Source organism: Microcebus murinus, chromosome 5, assembly GCF_040939455.1.
Source record: "Microcebus murinus isolate Inina chromosome 5, M.murinus_Inina_mat1.0, whole genome shotgun sequence".
NCBI classification, from domain to species: Eukaryota; Metazoa; Chordata; class Mammalia; order Primates; family Cheirogaleidae; genus Microcebus; species Microcebus murinus.
Genome location: NC_134108.1, coordinates 57,489,074 through 57,508,987, shown reverse-complemented (window position 1 = coordinate 57,508,987; position 19,914 = coordinate 57,489,074). Strand labels below are relative to the sequence as shown.

General features: G+C 34.1%; 1 protein-coding gene across 2 annotated transcripts in view; it reads right to left on the bottom strand.

Moving 5' to 3' along the window:
- USP45 (ubiquitin specific peptidase 45) overlaps positions 1–19,914 on the bottom strand; it is a 224,715-nt gene that overhangs the window by 42,155 nt on the left and 162,646 nt on the right. For both annotated transcript variants that reach the window (XM_012738824.2, XM_076003101.1), the window contains 5 exons: positions 17,806–17,936; positions 17,317–17,412; positions 13,227–13,357; positions 9,763–9,850; positions 474–555 (listed from right to left, as the gene is read on the bottom strand). In XM_012738824.2, the coding sequence (XP_012594278.2) occupies positions 474–555; positions 9,763–9,850; positions 13,227–13,357; positions 17,317–17,412; positions 17,806–17,936 (528 nt within the window). The remainder of the gene's footprint in view (positions 1–473; positions 556–9,762; positions 9,851–13,226; positions 13,358–17,316; positions 17,413–17,805; positions 17,937–19,914) is intronic.

Here is a 19,914-nt window from a genome sequence, read left to right as displayed (position 1 = left end):
CTAGGAGTAGGCAAATTTGCACTTAGGCTTGACTCAGTACTCTCTTCAATAAATGATTTCTTTGGAGCACTAGATAACATCCATAAATCCACTTATCCAAACACAAGTCAACTCCAAAATGACATAATATGACAAATGTGAACTTTCAAGTGAGGTTGCTACTTGCAACCACCTTTTAAGTCTCCCTTAGAAAGTCTCACATAATAATGGGCAACAGTATCAATCTGTAAATTTGATATTAGTTTGATTTTTATAAATTCACATGGATACATTCTAACATCTTCTATCATACATTCTAACATCTTCTATCTCCCACAGAGTATCTTGCAGACACTGGAGTAAGTACACCCTCTTTTTTAAAATGCTACTTTAGAGGATTAGTTCACATAATGCTCAGTTCTCCCCCCCACCCAAAATAAACTTTTAACATTTTCTTCTAGAAAAAAGTTCTAACAGTTAAAGAGTCAACATACCTTTAACTTTCTTTCTAGTTTCATCATCAGCAGTTTTAGTAGTTGGGTTGTTAAATGCTTTTAGAATGCTAGCTTGTATTCTCTGTAAGACAAAGTTAACAGAATCTGGTCTAATAATAGTTAACTCAGGCCTCATGCTCTCAGTAAAAGGACTTTCAAACAGCAAGGTAGACTGTGGATATCAGCTCCCTAGTCTGAAAATAAAATGACTGAATTAAAAAAATATGTCCTTTCTTCCAGTTCTAAAATTCCATGAATGAACAACTCTCTAATGCCAAATCCTCCCAAGTAAGGTACAAAATTCCTATGTTTAGGTTCTCTCTTGAGTTTAAAGTATTTTTATCATTCAGTCTACAAAAAGCAAGCAGCCATATGTTCCCTCTCTCCCAACTCTCAAAAATGACTTTTTTTTTTCTTTAAAAGATAGAGCCTCCCTCTGTCACCCACATTATAGTGCAGTAGCACAATCATAGCTCACTGCAGTCTCCAACTTCTGGGCTCAAGCAATCTTCTTGCCTCAGCCTCTGGAGTAGCTGGAACTATAGGTGTGGCACACCATGCTCAGCTAATTTAAAAAACACTTTTGTTGTTTTGTTTTTTTTAGAGACAGAGACTAGCTATATTGCCTAGGCTGGTCTTGAACTCCTGGGCTTAAGCAATCCTCCCACCTCAGCCATCCAATTCACTGGGATAACAGGCATGGGCTCACACATCCCGTTAACATGACATTCCTTAATCAGGACAAAAAGTAATCATATCAAATTTTTTAAATATTAAGGCTTTCTTCATATATAAGAAACCATCAAGATGGTCACTATGACCTCCATATAGATTATTTTATTTATATATACATATGACTAAAGTCCAGATCAATACACATTGTGAGAAGAATTCCCCTAAATATTAATTATGGTTTTATTTGAACTTAGTTATCAATAATAATTATGTCTTCGGCAGCTCTTAGTAAATAACAAAGTTTATATTTCTGGATCTCTTGTGTATGTTTTAGGAAAGACTCAATCTCAGAAAACTTTCAGAATGAACTACTACTACATATTCTAATAATAAAAACTTATTTAAGTTAATAAATGATCATCTTTTACAGTATGGGGCCCCTAATTAGTGGATGAATTTTAGCCTCTCTAATTCACACTGTAATAGTAGGGTGAGGGGGAATCTTGTTAATTATCTTTCAAAAGATATTGTTTAAAGTCATGATCACAGGTTTTAATATGTAAAACTATTGTCTGAACTAGACTTTCTGGTGTAAAAATGGTACATGACTTTACTGACTGAGCAAAAAAAAAGAGAATAAAAAATTTTTAAAAATACAATAAAAATAATAAAAAAAAAAACGGTACATGATTCTGTTGTTAAATTGTCAAAGAGCCTAGCATGGTGGTGTATACCTGTAGATCCAGCCTGTAAATCCTCAGTACTCAGGAGACTGAGGCAGGAGGACTGCTCAGGCTGAGAGTTCAAGGCTGCAGTGTGCTATGACCATGCCTGTGCATAGCCATTGCACTCCAGCCTGGGCAACACAGTAAGGCCTCATCTCTATTAAAAACAACAACAAAAATTATGTCAAAGAGAAACTAAACTCAAATTGTAGACTTCCTAGAGAATAATAAAAAGCACAACATATAAGAATCCAAGATAGTTCCCAATGTTCAGAAGAAATTTCATAGTCTTAAATATGTAAATCCATTGAAAAGAATAAAAACAAATAGATTAAGCAGCCAACTTATACATTTAGAAAAAGGACATCAAAACTGAATAAAAGTAGAAGGGTTAATGAAGACAAAAGTAGAAGAAAGAATAAATGAATCAAAAGCTGATTCTTCTTGTAGGGGATAAATAAAACTATTAGCTAATTTTAAGATTAGGATAAAAAGCATAATATCATACCTAAGAAATAAGAGAAACCACTAAGAAAGAAATTATCTATAACCATGATAGACTACTTTGTTAAACTCTCATGTAACTACTGATAATTTTCCAGAGAAATACAATTATTAAAATTAACCCCAGAAGAAAATGTTCCAATTATTATAGGGAAAAGAGAACGTTGTTAAATAGCACAGCTTATAAAAAGCTCCAGCCCCTAGTGATTTCACAGAGGAATGCCACCAAACTTACGTTCCAGGGCATAGAAAAAGGGAAACTTCCAAATTATTGTCATGAAGTATAATACTGATTTAAAAAACCTAAAATCCAGCCGGGCGCGGTGGCTCACGCCTGTAATCCTAGCTCTCTGGGAGGCCGAGGCGGGCGGATTGCTCGAGGTCAGGAGTTCGAAACCAGCCAGAGCAAGAGCGAGACCCCGTCTCTACTATAAATAGAAAGAAATTAATTGGCCAACTAATATATATAGAAAAAATTAGCTGGGCATGGTGGCGCATGCCTGTAGTCCCAGCTACTTGGGAGACTGAGGCAGGAGGATTGCTTGAGCCAGGAGTTTGAGGTTGCTGTGAGCTAGGCTGATGCCACGGCACTCACTCTAGCCTAGGCAACAAAGCGAGACTCTGTCTCAAAAAAAAAACAAAAAACCTAAAATCCCAGAATCACATTGGGATATTAAAAAAACAAAAACAACAAAAAACGCTAACAGTGCACTGCACATAGCACACACCAATATCACTTATGAAAAAATTTTAAATAAAATACCAGAATACAGCAGTGTATTAAAAGTACACCATGACCAAGTAGCTTTTAGTCTAATAATGCAGGAATATTAGGAAATCTATTAATATAAGCCATCATATTAACAGATTTAAGGGAAAAATTATAAGATCAAATCTCTTGATATCCCCATCCACTACAATTGTCTACCATCGTAACAGAGTTCTAGTCGATGCATTTGGAAGGAAAAACAAACTTCAGAGGTATAAATGACAAAATGACAAAAAAAATAAGATTATTTTTAGATGATCTATTTACCTGGAACAGCCAATAAAACCAACAAATGAAAAACTATAATATAAATATGAAGTCAATAGTGTTCATATACACAAAACCAGTTAGAAGACACAGAAGAAAATATACTATTTATTTATTTAATGAAAGAGGGTAGTGAGAATAGGGGTTCAATTTCTTTCTTTTTTTTTTTTTGTTTAAGACAGTCTCACTCTGTCACCCTGGGTAGAGTGCAACGCCATTGTCATAGCTCACTGCAGCCTCCAATTCCTGGGCTCAAGCAATCCCCCTGCCTCAGCCTCTCGACTAGCTGGGACTATCAGCTCAAGTCAGTATGCCCGGCTAATTTGTCTATTTTTAGTAGAGACAGGGTCTCACTCTTGCTCAGGCTGGTCTCGAACTCCTGAGCTCAAGCAATCCTCCTGCCTCGGCCTCCCAGAGTGCTAGGATTACAGGGATGAGCCACCTGGCCTAGCCAAAAACATACCATTTATAAGAGTAACTAAAAAAAAAAAAATACCTAGGAGTAAGCTTAAATATTTAAGATCTAAATGAGGAAAACTTTAAAAAATTACTCAAAGACACAAAAGAAAACTTGTCAAATGGAAAGACATACCATGTTTTTTGGTAGGTCCTGGCATTACATACATTTCAATCTTCCCCCAAAATTTATAAATTTAATATAATCCCAGTAAAAATACCAACAGTTTGTTGTTTTGGTTTTTTTAAGGGAGGTGAAAGGAGAGATCAATTCTGAACTAGATACATATGGAAAAATAAGAACAGCAATGAAAACTCTACTAGGGGAAAGTAGAGGGGTGACTGGTCCTATTAAATTTATTAAAATTCATTAAACCCTTGTATTAATAATTTAAAGTGTAATCCTGATACCCAAACAGACAAAAGAACCAAAGAGAATTTCAGAAAACCACCCAAATACATATGAAAATTTAGTATAATTAGGGTGCAGGGAAAATACACTATACAAATAGGATATGTATAGTATAGCTACATGAGAATAAAAAAATATCCTGGGAATAAGGCAAATTCCAAATGGATCAAGGGTTTAAACCTAAAAATGAATCATACATGTACTAGAATAAAATATAAGGAAATTCCTTTATAACCTTGAAGTGGGAATATCTTTTTAACTACAACTCAATATCCCAAAGTCATAAAAAGTTGTTAAATACAAACGCACAGAGAGTATAAACCAAGAAAGACAACAACATGGGATACAAGCAATAGCAGGGAGACAAAGGGAACTCCCAGCAGCACGGTTAGGAGGAATTCCAGAGTGGCACTTGTGTATCAGCTCTGGGAGGTACCAATCCAGATTGGAGCAGTGAGATTTATGAGTCAGACATATTGTCAACACCCAGATCCCCTCTGCCATTTTACTATGTTTTTAATTTGAGAACAGAATATATGGAGAATAAGCTGCTAATGTTCTTGTTCTCCTCTCCATGCCCTGCTGCCTGGATCAGCAGAGGACACACACTACCACTCAGAATTGTTCTGCTTTGTCCTACTCCTGAGAGCTATGAGGTAGGACATGACAAACTCAGAAGGAGAAAATACAAAGCAGCCTGTAACCTTTTAAAAGAGCTGGTCTCTCCTGTACCTCTCCTATACCCACCAGATGCTTTGAGGCAAGCCTGGCTGAGAACACTGTCATGATCTTGCCCACTGACCTCCACAGAAAGAGCTCTTGTAAACTCTGGTAGGTAAGGCAATGCCAGGCTATATTACTATGTTCCTTAGACTCTCTCAGCTTAACTTCTTTAGAAGCCTTCAGCCAATAATGACAGTACCGTGACTGCTACCTAGTTTTATGAAACTAAATTTATTATTTAAACATGCATAGGTATCTCTAAAAACATGAGAAAAAGCAATGAAATATGTAAAAGTCAAAATAATGGTTACCTGTGATGAAGAGCTGTTTAAAAAAGAACAGTAGCTTCTCAGGTACTAATAATATTCTCTTTTTAACTCGAGGAGTGGTGACAGGGAGGAGTAGTAATGGTAAATCATTTTTCTCATTATGCTTTAAACTGTGAACATATATTAATATATGTTCTTCTGTGTATGATATATGTTTCATAAGTTTTTAACACCCTCCACAATTGTGAAACTGAGTTTCATTTATTAACTGGTCTATGATTAACACATTATATTTCCTATAACTGCTCATTATTCTCTTCAAGTATATTTTAAAAGTTTATGCAAGATTCAAAACACTTAAATATTTAAAAGTAGGATGTAAAAGTAAACAAATCATACCACATTGCACTGTCCTGAAATATATGCTAAGGAAATCAAAAACCAAAAATTGTTTCCCCGAACCTATTAAAAATTGAAATAACCTCTAATTCAGACTCAATGTGAAACTTGATATAATTCAGACATTATCTAAAGTTGACTCTTACACCTTGAAAAAAGAATTTATTGAACAAAATAAGCAAAATAGAATGGTATAAATTCCATGTGCAAGAAATATTTAATGAACTTAAGTAAAAAATTCCAATAAATACCAATTTCATCTTTAAATATTTCATATAACTATGAACAACCCTTCAAGTTACTAAAGATAATGATCTCTAACTCAGCCTGGAAGTCAGTAAATTTATTCTACACAAACATTTTACTAATTCAGACATGATTTTTAGATGATTTAATGAGCCTTGCTATATTCTGAAATGTGATATACTCTTTCAAAGAATCTAAAAAGCTACGATATCACACTTTAAAAGAATATAAGCAATAAAATTGTTTTAATTATTAAATTTTAAATATTAGATTTTTGTTTTCCAACCTTGAATTTATATTCTCTGCTCTAAATAGTTTAAGAGTTAATTAATAGGTAATTCATCAAGTTGAATAAAACAAATGAGTTTAGATTCACATACAACTTCTCATTGTTAGGTGTTGGGCTTTGAACCATTTAGGTTAAAAGAAAAACACTTCAGCTGGGGAGCTGCTAACAACTGTAGCCCATTACTCAATTAGCAGTATCAAGATGAAACTATTTCAAATCTTTATCTTAAACTTCTCTCAAAAATAAGAATTCAAATAATGTACAGTTTAAGTTAGCTGAGATATTGCCTTTAAAATAATCCTATTCAACAATGAATAAAAATGATATATATTTAAGATAAATATATAGTATTAATTTAATGACAGCTCAAATCATAAGGAAAAAAATTTGTAAGTTGAAAAGACTGCCTATAAAAGAACTTCCATCGGCATGCAAAATCCTGTCGAAAAAAAAAAAACAAAAAAACAAAAAAAATAAAAAAATAAAAGAACTTCCAGTAAATTTGATTTCATTTGGTACATGAACATTTCACAATTTCTGCACAAATGATACCTTTAGCACTGTATTCAGATAGAGTATATTCCTCGACTTTATAGTCATAAAAAGACTTCAGTGAAACAATATGAAAGGAGGTCAGTAATTTTTAATCATTACTAAAAGATTCTGGTGGCAGACATAACACTGTAGCCTTTTTTCAATCAAAAAACACATGGCAGTGACACACCACAACGGTAGCACGGTTAACAGCTGTGGAGTTCCCAGGCCAGACAATGCAGCTCCTGCCCAGATACTCACTGTAACTGACTGCCATGACTGTCCTTGCCTACAAGACTGAATAGATCCACAGACTTGACATTTTAATTTTGCTATACCATCTAAAGCCCTCAAATAGTGGAAGATAAGAACTTTCAAAGCCAATGTATCCTGCTGTACTGCCTGAGTATTTAAGATACCATGCATCCCATTGCACCATTATGACCAAAGAATAATTTAATTGCAACAAAGATTGCCAACAAATCATAGAAGTGAAACAGAAAAAAAAAGTGATAGGAATAGATTTTATTGTTTTACTTGTAGTAGCAACAGAGGAAAACAATGCAAAGAGGTAATTTTTAATCAATTTTCATTACTTAATTCCATTCACATATTTTTAATTCCATTTAATGATACATGACTACTCTGTAGTAAACATATTCCTGTGAATCACAGGGGAAAAATCATTCTAGCAATTGATGGTCTGAGTTCATCTTAAAGTAACTCATATCATCTGTAGGCTCAGAGCCATCACATTTGCAGTTACTATTCATAACATAAACAGCAAATTTCTGCTGGTGTAACCATAGTGAATTATCTCGATCGATTGGAAGTCAGTTACAGATTGAAATCCCTGTTACTCTTTCCTCCTCTTCTCACTATGGCACTTGACTAATTTTTCTTTTTTTAAAAAAAGTAATCTCTCTCCACCCTTGCCATCATGTATCTACCCACTCAACAAGAATATCAATATACCAGTTATTGAATCAGATTTAATACTTTTCCAAATAATGAAATAATTATAGTTAGATTTTAAATAGCAGGCTTAAAAACATTATTTATACTGATCATGGATAATCATGCATTAAAACTAAACTTTAATAAGTAGTATTGTATAGAATTAGAAAGATTTTAAGTTTGGGAGTCAGAAAGACTTGAGTTTGAACTTTCACTCTTAGTATCAGTTCCCAGCTCTAAGAAAATGTGATGAAATATAAGCTCAGGGTAATTATGTTAATATCTCAAAAACTAATTATGAGTCTCTTAATTGATTCTTTTAAAACAAAACATTACAGGTAAAAACATAGTGCGGTATTTATTATCCTGCCAATTTCTCAGTTTATTCACATTACAGCATATTTAAAATAACGTCAATCCCCAAGAAACTAGCTAGTATAACTTATTTTAGAGACTAATTATTTTGTTTCTTTCCAATTCAAATTCTCAAAAGCAGCTGTATTTAAGGTTAAGCACAGACAATGCATTCAACAAACATTCTCAGAACACCTATTATGTACAAGGTAAATGGGCAAGAGATAATAAACAGTACCATTCCTCAAGGAGATCACAGTCTAAGAAAGGTGACAGATAATGACATACATCTAAATAGAAGGTGGTAGGGTTCATGATCAAAATACATAAAAGTAGAGATGTGGCAGAAAGGGAGTGATACTTCCAAAAGCTGAATTCAATCAATTTAATACAAAGTTCAATAAACAGCCAATTAAAGGAGGGGATTATAACACACACCTTTGTAGGAGGAGGAAGTATAATAATTAACTTAATCTTTCTTTTTTAAGATAAGTTATAAGAAAATATAAGAACCCTAACTTTCTCTTCACTGAAAACTGGCCATTAGGAGTAGAGACACTGCAATGTTACAATTCAAACAAAGAAGGAAAAAAAAAAGGAAAAGAAAAGCGGGTTCACCTTGACTAACACCACCTATCACAAGCATACAAGCACTTCACTTACTATTTGGCTGCTTTATTACCTACTACCATATAGATTAAGAAGTGTATTTGCCTTGAATAAAAAACAGGTTTTCACCTATCATACCAATTATGATTGACAGAGGCTGCCCACAGTGCTATGCTCACAGAAAACTTCTGAGGCTGAATCCAGACTCACCACCACTGTTATGAATGATTAGTGATGTCTGCTATGAGTGAGAAAGGGGGAAAATGGAGGATATGTGCTGTGTATTTGACCTTTGATATCTTGGATTTTCTCTGATAATCCTATTTGCTTAGAACCCTGTCCCCCAAAAGAAGTTGAATTTAACGAATTTGCTATTAAAGCCAAGAAACAGCCAATCAATTAAACTATAGGACTGCAATGATCACTGGGGAATCTATCCAGTCTACAAGCTATTCCTTCTTTCCTGATCCACGAGGCTGGGACTCCACTCTCCTAGCCACAAGTTACTGATCCCTGAGTGGATCCTAATCCAACATAGGACTATGAAGTTCCTCTCTACTAGGAATTTAGGATTGGGAATCACAAACAGCCAGTTTAATTTTTATATATGGGGAATTGCAACGTGCAAATTATGGCAGTCATGTACTACTATTCACAGATAAGTGGAGAAACTACTCAGCCTGCACAGAGATAAATGAAGAATATCTACAGAGGTAGAGAAGCTAGGAAAATAACAGTATTTTCTGGATTTCTGACAGGTTTCCTGCCTTTATATCCCCAGATATACCTCCCTGCACCCAGATTTTTTCCCCTGGTTTTGTTTGTTTTGCTTTTTACATTCAGGATATTTAGGATTCCCTTTTAATTAGGCTAGTTTGAATTATTTTATTTATAGTCAAAGAGCATTAACTAATAAAGGACAACAGGCCTATAGTAAAAGGATTAAAAAACAATCTTATAGAAGTCAGAAAAACATACACATTTAATCCTCCCAAATCAAATTACTTCTTAACTGTACTTTAAAATAATAGTAGAAATAAATTCCTTCTGTTTTGTATCCTCTTCTTAAAAAAGAGAATGTGATAAACAAAGAAACCTAACCTTTGTTTCTTCTGTCCTTACTGCATCCAACAGATAATGAAGAAGTTCCTGACTGTCCTGTTGTTGTAAATCTTTAAATCGAGGTGCCCTATGATTTAAAAACAAAAAAGAAAAAAATAATCATTCCATGGTTCATATATATACTTCAATATAATACACTTACATAAAATCACTTTGAAATAACATTGAGTCAAAAATTCAATTTATTACTTTTTCAACTAAGTAGAAAGGCAAAATGTAACTACTGTTAAAACTAGGATGTGATCTTAAGTGTGCACTGAGAACAATATTGTTATCATTTATTAAGCAACTACTATACATCAAGCACAGTAGTACTAGTTTTATATATGATAAGTCACATAATCCTCAAACAACTTTGTTGGGGTGTGTTACTTTCTCAAACTTATATGAGGGCTCAGGGGGATTATTTAAATAATTTGCAAAGTCATAACGCTAGCAAAAACAGCAGTATTCATCCCAAGCCACTATGGTTTAATATTTTCCTACCTTAAATAACCAAAAGCCAAGACAGTATTTATATTAAAATATATGACTATAAACTGATATATCTGTGAATATATTTCTTTTAAGGATTTGGCAATTAGATTTTCTGTAATTTATTTATTTATTTGAGACAGAGTCTCACTCTGTTGCTCAGGCTAGAGTGCCGTGGCATCAGCCTAGCTCACAGCAACCTCAAACTCCTGGGCTCAAGCGATCCTTCTGCCTCAGTCTTTCAAGTAGTTGGGTTTACAGACATGTGCCACCACGCCCGGCTAATTTTTTCTACATATATTTTTAGTTGCCCAATTAATTTCTATTCTTTTAGTAGAGATGGGGTCTCACTTCACTGAGGCAACTTTCCCATCAAAGCCTCAGCTTGCAGCATGCACAAGGATGGCCTGGACCTGACAGAGGGAGTTGACCTTGTTGGTGGGGCTGCCCGCACCTTTCTGGTCACCTCTGGGATAGTAGCTGTCACGATGGGGCAGATGAGAAGGGCTGCTCATCTTTTTTACCACATGGGTTGTGCAGATATGCTGCTTAGCCACACCCATCACTAGGTCTCATTTTCAGGGCAGGGCTTATATTGTGCAAATGCTTAGAAATCCTGCTAGGGCTCATTTTATGGGCAGGTCTTATTTTCGGGGAAACATGGTAATATCAAAGGAGACTTCAAACTTAAAGGATAAAGGCCAGGTGTAGTGGCTCACACCTATAATCCTAACACTCTGAGAGGCTGAGGTGGGAGGATAACTTGAGGTCAGGAGTTCAAGAACAGCCTCATAACAGCAAGACCCCATCTCTACAAAAAGTAGAAAATTTAGCTGGGCTTGGTGGTGCATGCCTATAGTAACCAGCTACTCGGGAGGCTGAGGCAAGAGGATCCCCTTGAGCCCAGGAGTTTGAGGTTGCAGTGAACTATGATGATGCCACTGCACTCTAGACTGGGAGTTTGAGCAATACTCTGTCTCAAAAAAAATTTTAATACTTATTCTTGATAGGAACTCTCAGAAGAAACTAAGAATAAATGGGAATTTCTTAAATCCGATAATAGGTATCTAAGTAAAACCTACAGTTATTTTTTCCTACTTATGTGTGAAAGACTGAATGGTCTCCCCCTAATATCAGGAATAAGGCAAAGTACACCCACTTCACAATTCTAACATTGTGTTGGAGGTCCTTGCCAGTGCTATAAGGTAAAAAAAAGATATAAAAGGTTACAGACTGGAAAGGAATAAAACAGTCTTCATTTGTCAATGACTCTGTCTACATAGGAAATCTCAAAGAATCTACATCAAGCTACTAAAACTAGTAAATGAGTTGAGCAAGGTAGCAAGAAACAATGTCAATATACAAAATCAATTGTATATATTAGTAACATACAACTGGAAATTGAATTTTTTTAAGTATATCATTTATGATAAATATCATTAAAAACATGAAATTCTTAAAAAAATAACCCTAATAAAATATATGCAGGATTTGTATTCTGAAAACTATAAAACCCTGATGAGAAAAATCAAAGGCCTAGTTAAGTGAAAAGATATAATCATGCATTGGAAGAGTCAACATTTCAAGATATCAATTCTCCTCAAATTGATCTACACATTCAACACAATTCCAGTTGACAACGTGATTCTAAAATTAATCTTAAAAAAGCAAAGGACCTAGAATAGTTTGAAAAAGAAGACCAAAATTTGAAGATTCACACTATCCAATTGCAAGACTTACCATAAAGCTACAGTAATCAAGACAGTATAGAATTTGGGATATAGACATATAAATCAATACAACAGCATAGGGTGCATAAATAAACCCAAATATATATGGCTTAAATCTTTATACAAATTTTAAAATTACTTTTCTTAATATATTTCTCTTAAAAGTAAACACAATAAAACAAAAGAGAATACAGTTTTAAAACTTTTCAAATAATGTTTGGTCCAGTTAGCATACTCACAAGAATTTATCCTATAGATGCACTCCCACAAGTATGATACACACAAAATGAGTAAGTTATATCCACATGTATTATTATAGAAAGATGTATAAAGATATGTTAACCAAAACAAGCATGTTGCAAACAACTTGCTTTTATGTCTATATGCACAATCACTTTTGAGAAGAGTAAGAAACAGGTAATAACTACTTCTGAGGAGTGAGGGTAGAAAAGAGTTTGAATTTTTATCTATGAATGCTACTATTTTAATAATTTAAATTTTTTTTTATAAATCTTTATAAAACCAAAAAGAAAATTATACAAAACAAAGTTACTTTTGGCAGAGTCAGAAACAAATTTCTAAAGCATATAATGTCCTAAAAACTTTTTAACTCTATGAGGCACTCATGTCTCTGAGACTTTTTCACAGGATTTTTGGTCTTCAGGCTCTGAAGAAACAGCATTTGCCAGCCAAATGAAACATACACTAAACCATCTATATTTTGAACTACATTTAAAATATCATGGCACAGAGAACTAGTTTAAATTAAAATGAGATTTTAAAGTCTTGTTATAATCTTCTCTGCTGATTCCCAAATAAATTCAACATATTTGGAAAACAAAACAAAATTCCTTATATGTGGCATGGGGATGAATGATCACTTCTTCAGAGGATTAAGAGATATAATTTCATAAAGCACAGAGCTGCAACTAAGAAATGTTAGTTCTTTCTCTTGATACTCTAGGCCAGGCATCCTCAAACTATGGCCCATTTGTTTTTTTTACTTCAAAATAAGATATGTGCAGTGTGCACAGGAATTTGTTCATAGTTTTTTTAAACTATAGTCCGGCCTTCCAACGGTCTGAGGGACAGTGAACTGGCCCCCTGTTTAAAAAGTTTGAGGATCCCTGCTCTAGGCAACAATGGCAAAGTTATAGTAAGAGTGAAACTATTCAAGTTAAGTGATGAGTACATTTTGTAACTCATGATTATTTATATTAAAAGTGTAGATGCACCCACTTCTGACAAAGCTGATTAAAAAGAACTTTAGGAGAAAGTGGTCCTTTTTCACTCCCCTTCATGCTGTGAAGAAACAGGAACAAGGCTGAGGTCAGTGGTCCAGGGCTTGAAAGTTCCACCACTAATGGGTCCTTTAAAAACAAGATCAATTCTATGTCAGAAATACACAATTTTACAATAAAATATTAAAAATCTAAGAGTAATACTTTGCAACTAAATTACCTCAAGTGTATTAAGAAATTTCATTTTTTTATTAATAAAATGAATATACAAGAATTATATGCCTTGCCTTGAAAAACAGTTATTTTAATATTCTCTGCCTTAAAAAAAAAAAACTATTAGCTCGAGTGAAATCACCAGTCTTTAGTTCTTTTTTTTCTTTTTTTTGCAATCTTTTAACACTTACCCAGTCTTTAGTTCTTATAACTGTCCCTTAATGTGCTCTCCTACAAGTAAAATTACTAATCTACTTGACATTTATACATCTCTACAAATAATCAAAATTACATTAACTAGCAAAACTCCACACCTTTCTTTTCCCTGCATATTTTACTAATAAAATAAAAAATGGGGAGTTATGTGAAAAATTAGTATACCATCTCCCTCTGTTAAAGGGGAGAGACATAAAGCTTGACAAAAGGAGCTAAAATTGGATGAAGATTAACCTACATAATTCTACAATTTTTTTCCCCACCAACTTTTGTTTTCTAAAATGTTATCCCCACCAATAACCCCCTCTTCTAAGAGACAATGACTAAAAAGCAGATCCTAGATATACTCTTGGGACATTAAAGAATATTACCATCTAAGACAACTATCAAATCTGGTATCTTATTCCTATATTCATGAAATACTTGTTACATATGTATTTCATACCAACTATCCTTAAAAATCCACCATCTGGCTACAACCACAGAAAGGAAAGCCTGTAATTTTCCATAGCTTCTGAATATCGAATGTGCTTTCTGTTTTGCCCCAAACCTAAAACTGCCATAAAAAATAAAGTATTTAAGTGTTTTCTGTCATGCTAACTGAAAATTACCTCAAGGGTCAAAAGTAAAATCGAAGACAATTTTAAAGCCCAACTACCAAGTTGCAGTTCCCTTATTCTCAACTAAAGCATTTTTAGACAAAGTAAAAACCCTTCAGAAGGAAGTGAGAAAATAGTTTTAAAAAGTACACTTAAACTTTGAAAACAAAAGTTTGTTGAGAATGCAACATGGATGAAACTCACAAATATAATGTTGATAGAAAGAAGCCAAACACAAAAATGCATATTGTATGATTCCAAATATAGAGAATTAAAATAGGCAAAACTAATCTATTCTGTTAGAAATCTGGGTAGTAGCTACCTTGGGGGTAGGGAAGTAGTAAATGGAAGGTAACCTAAGGTGACTTCCAGATGCTAGGAACATTCCATTACTTGAGCAAAATGTTGGGTTATACAGGTGTTCAGTTTGTGAAAATTCTAGCTATACACTCATAATATACCTTTCCAAGAATATTTAAGTTTAATAAGAAGTTTGCTAAACAACACATTGTTTGTGGGGGCTGGTGGCTTGCAAGTTTTTATTTTTATTTTTTTAATGTTTGAGAAAGGATCTCACTATGTTGCTTAGGCTAGTCTACTGGACTCAAGCGATTCTCCTTCTCAGCCTCCTTAGTAGCTGGAATTACAAGCATGCTCTGCTACCTGGAAGTCTTTGTAAGGTGGGCCAGAAGGGTAGAAACCCAGGAAATTCAGGACAGAACTGATGTTCCAGAGCCAGATCAGTGGGCTGGGCCAACAAGCTGTCTGGAAACAGGAAGGTTAGTGAATTCTACAAAATTGAAACAGGTTCCTCTTTTAAGATGCCTTTCTCAGTGTACATTGTTGAGATATATATATATATAAACATATAAATATATATATTTATATATATGTAAACATATAAATATATATATATTTATATATATATAAATTTGTTTTTATATATATATATAAACAAATTGAATCCAACAACATATAAGAATACATTATACCTGGGGATTGTAATAGGAATACAAGATAGGTTGAAAAAATTAATTTACCACATTAACAGGATAAAGAAGAAAAACCATATAATCATCTTAAGAGATATAGGAAAAGCATTTGACAAAATTCAACATCTATTCATAAGAAAACTAAGAATAGAAAAGGGAATGTCAGACTGGGAGTGGTAGCTCACACCTATAATCCCAGAACTTTGGGAGGCTGAAGCAGGAGGATCGCTTGAGGCCAGGAGTTCAAGACCAGCCTGGGCAACAGAGAGAGACCTTGTCTTTTAAAATGAAAGGAAGGAGGGAAGGGAGGGAAGTAAGAGAGGGAAGAAAAAAGGGAAAGAAAAGAAAAGAGAAAAAAAAAAGAGAAGTCCTTAACCTTATAAAGAACACCTATCACTTATGAAAAAACCTACCTTGGTATTTAATAGCAGTGGAAGACTGCATGTTTTCCCCCTACTTTTGGGATTAAGGCAAGGATGCCTGCTCTCATCACTTCTATTCAACATGTTAATGGAGGTCCAAGCCAGCACGGTAAGGTAAGAAAAGGCATACAGACAAAGGACAAAGTAAAATTGGTGATTCAAAGGGTAGTGACCTATTCAAAAGACAGTCTCACAGCTCAGGCCAACTTTATGTCCTAAAAACCTAAGAATTAAAATGGAAAATTCCTCTCTTAGAATGACACAAACCTAAAGTTATCAATTATAGTATCTAACTGCCATATAGTAATCTTGAGACACAGTTCCACATGTTAAATATTTAAACTCAACATCCAATCACATGTAGTACGGAATCTTTTCAAGTGACTAGGCAGTAACTTCTACTTAGTAAAGTAGTCTTAACTATCTCACTACACTTTAGAATAGGGCATTGGAATCTACCATTAAGTTTTTAAGGGGAATTAAGAGAAAGTGTGCTTATAGGCTATCTTTTCAACTGGGGGGCAGGGGGAATGACAACATTGTCTTTCAAAGCTGTCTCCTGGGAAGAACAATCTGAGATTACCACATTGGGCTATCAGCATTTTTAGAATTCTTCTTTTTGAATTTTTTTTTACAAAAGCCAGATCATGAGCTACACATACACGCATGGATCAATTTCTAACTAAAATCATCATTATTAGTGTTAGTGTCCTTCAGCCAAAGTCCATCAGGAACGCACCTATAGTTAAAAGGCAGGTTTGTTACCTTCTGGGGTGAGGGAGAACACACACCAAGAAACGTGGAGTATCTTGGTAAAAGAGTGTTATAGAGAACCTATATATTAATAAGATTTGGGCTTCACTAGGTAATTTGAAGGAGGTTCTAAGGAAGGAGAGGTTTACTCTAAATGCCATCAGAAAGTGGGGGTAATTCTATGATTGGGCATCTCAATAAATCGTATGTTGCGGGGGGAGGGGAACTAAAACAAGGATAAAGCTATAACTGGTAAAGAGGTAGCAGTCATTTGTTTCACATTTTGACTGAGAGAGGATGTTTGGAATTTTCTAGATGGTACGGTGATCTTGTTTCTGTCTGTATTTAGACAAAATTATGAAGTGGACTTGCTTTGCCTCATTTTATCACAGTCTTAAGAAAACCTAGTCTGAAGCTGGTATTCTAGATTATTTGAATAACACAGCCTAGCTGTGGGTGCCAGGCCAGCTTTGAATGCCAGGGGTTGCCTTTCTTTTTTTCTCACTAGCTTAAAAACCTATCATGAAACCAGGCTTCAAAACACTTTTAGATGTTCCCTAACATTTAATCTACCTTTAAAAATAAAAATGCTAAGTTAAAAAAAATGTCACCAGCAACTACAAAATGCATTCTGGGAAGGCATTTTGCTCAACAAAAGTCAAATCCCTTTTGTTTTTTCCAGTATGTCTGTTTAAAAGCCACCTCAATATCTTTGTATTATGAGCCATGATATGTCTGAACCATAACATATCTTAAAGTGATGATTTCAGACGTTTAAATCTGATTATTTTCATAAAATACTTTTGAATTATATTTTAAAGTCCTCTGATTACTATCCCAATTGACAGATCTGAATAACAGCTATTATCTGAATAGTTATACTTGTTACTCACCAGCTGTGAGTCTGAGGAAGGAAAAATCTTGAGATTTGTACTATTTTCTTTGATCTCGTTCATCAGTTCAGTAAGAATGTAAGTGTGTGTCAAGTTCTAAAAGAAAGCAAAAGTAAAGTCTTCAGATTCAGTCGTAATATGCCTCTGATTTTATGGAATACTCCCTTAAAATTTCAAATTTCATCTAACATAGCAAAAAGTCTATTTCAAAAAAATATTTAAAAAATTTAATAGAGTACATTTTATATTTCATAAATGTCACCATTACTAATAGAGTCATAGTAAAATACACAGAAGGTCTATCAGAAGTACTGTGTGAAAACAAGGCATATGTATGACAATGGCCAAAGATAGTTTAAAGTTCCTAAAAGAAAAGAAAACAAATTTCTGGAGTAACATTTAGTAGTCATTTGACAGTCTACATGTGTCGATAACCATGTAAATTAAAATAATCTTTTACATTTTACAAACTTTTCTGATGACCCTTACCTGCATGATTGCATTAAAAAAGCAAGTATTTCCTAAATTTGTAATCCCCTTTACAAACGGTAGACTTCCCTTCTTTATTTTATCTATTTCACATTTTTCTTCACGAAGTTTCTTGATTCTGGAAAATGCATCTACGAGTTAGAGAAAACATAACTGACATGAAATATAAAATTAAATATCTGTCATTTGACATAATTTAAATATATTATTTATAATTAAATCAGATTGTCTCCTTGAATCAGTGGAAGAAATACAAATGTCTTTGGTTTTATATTTTATTGCTGGAGCAATTGATTTAAATTCATTTTAATATATAGATCCGTATCTCATACTACACTACAGAATAAAATTCAAATGAATTAAATTAGATGTAAAAAGAATACATTAAAAGAACAAGTATTAATAGAAAAGGTCTAGTTTCTAAATACATTCCGCACTAAAAGGAATAAAGACTCCTTGAAAAATAGGCTGATTCTGTGTGGGGCAGCAAAGATGCAAAACGAGCCTATAACATCTTTGCAGTGCCAGAAAATGAGAAAGTGCTCAAAAAAAAAAGTGATGAAAGTAAGTCAAAATATACAGGCACTGGATTGAACAGGTTCCCACTGGTCCAATCTTGAACAACCTAATCATCAAAACAAACAAGGGTACTATAATAGATTATTACTCATAGAATTATTACTCATAGGATAGATTATTACTCTATTACTATAATAGATTATTACTCATGAATTGATAATAGGTTTCTAAAATGGGGTGGGGGGAGAAGAGGGAGGAACTTCCTTACAAGAGAATGTTAACTAATAGAAAAAATGATGGAATTAGGAAAATTTAACTGTTTTTTTCTGCCTTTATTCATGTTTGCTTATTCTTTAAACATTACCAGTTGTTATTGGTTATCTGTTGTTCAGTATTAAGGAGTTGTTTTTAACTTCCAATTCCAGAAACCCTGAGTTAACCCTGAGTTAAAGCAGAAAAAAACTAGCAAGATAGGTCTCTTTTCCTGTCCTCCAGATATTAAAATAAGTGATAAGAAATAAACCCCACACTAGAGCTTAGAGGCAAAGACCAGCACAATCAATGTAGCAGGTTACTGAAGTACAGAGACCAGGCATGGAAAAAAGAAAAAGGGGAAGAGGCCAGACAGTATTCAAAGCTGCAAGTGAATAGAAAAGCAAACAAAAAAAGCCAGTCAGCACTTAAACACTACACAGTAAATAGGAACCCCAATATGGATCCTGGCTGGGTTTGCAGACAGAATAGTCTGCCTCTTGTTTATATCTGAGATTCCAACTAGAGCCTAGAATAGGAAGGTTGCAGACTTTCATTATAGCTGGTGCCAATAGATGTTTTCATAATGATTTTTAAGAGATTTTAAAATGGAAGAGCATGGCCGGGCGCTGTGGCTCACGCCTGTAATCCTAAGCTCTTGGGAGGCCGAGGCGGGCGGATTGCTCAAGGTCAGGAGTTCAAAACCAGCCTGAGCAAGAGCGAGACCCCGTCTCTACTATAAATAGAAAGAAATTAATTGGCCAACTGATATATATATAAAAAATTAGCCGGGCATGGTGGCGCATGCCTGTAGTCCCAGCTACTCGAGAGGCTGAGGCAGAAGGATCACTCAAGCCCAGGAGTTTGAGGTTGCTGTGAGCTAGGCTGACGCCACGGCACTCACTCTAGCCTGGACAACAAAGCGAGACTCTGTCTCAAAAAAAAAATAAAATAAAATAAAATGGAAGAGCAATTAAATCCAAGCATTACTCCATCTTTTCAAGCAAGGCTATTAACTCAGATTTTATATTTATAAAACTCAGTCTCTGACAGGTTAAGTGATTTAACCAGAGTTGCAATGATAATCTTCTGATTATTAACTCATTATCATTTTACCACCCAAATTCTCTTCAGTTATTTACGTACAATGAGAAGAATTACAAAAGACAGTAGGGCAAGATTCCTACAGATTTGGGTAGATGCAGGAACAAATATGACTCCTCAAAAGTATTTCTTTTAGTTAACATTCTTATAGATGTTGCAATAATATTTTGCTTATTAACATAAAAACAGAATGATCAAAGGAAATAAAGTATAACTATATAAAATATACAAAAA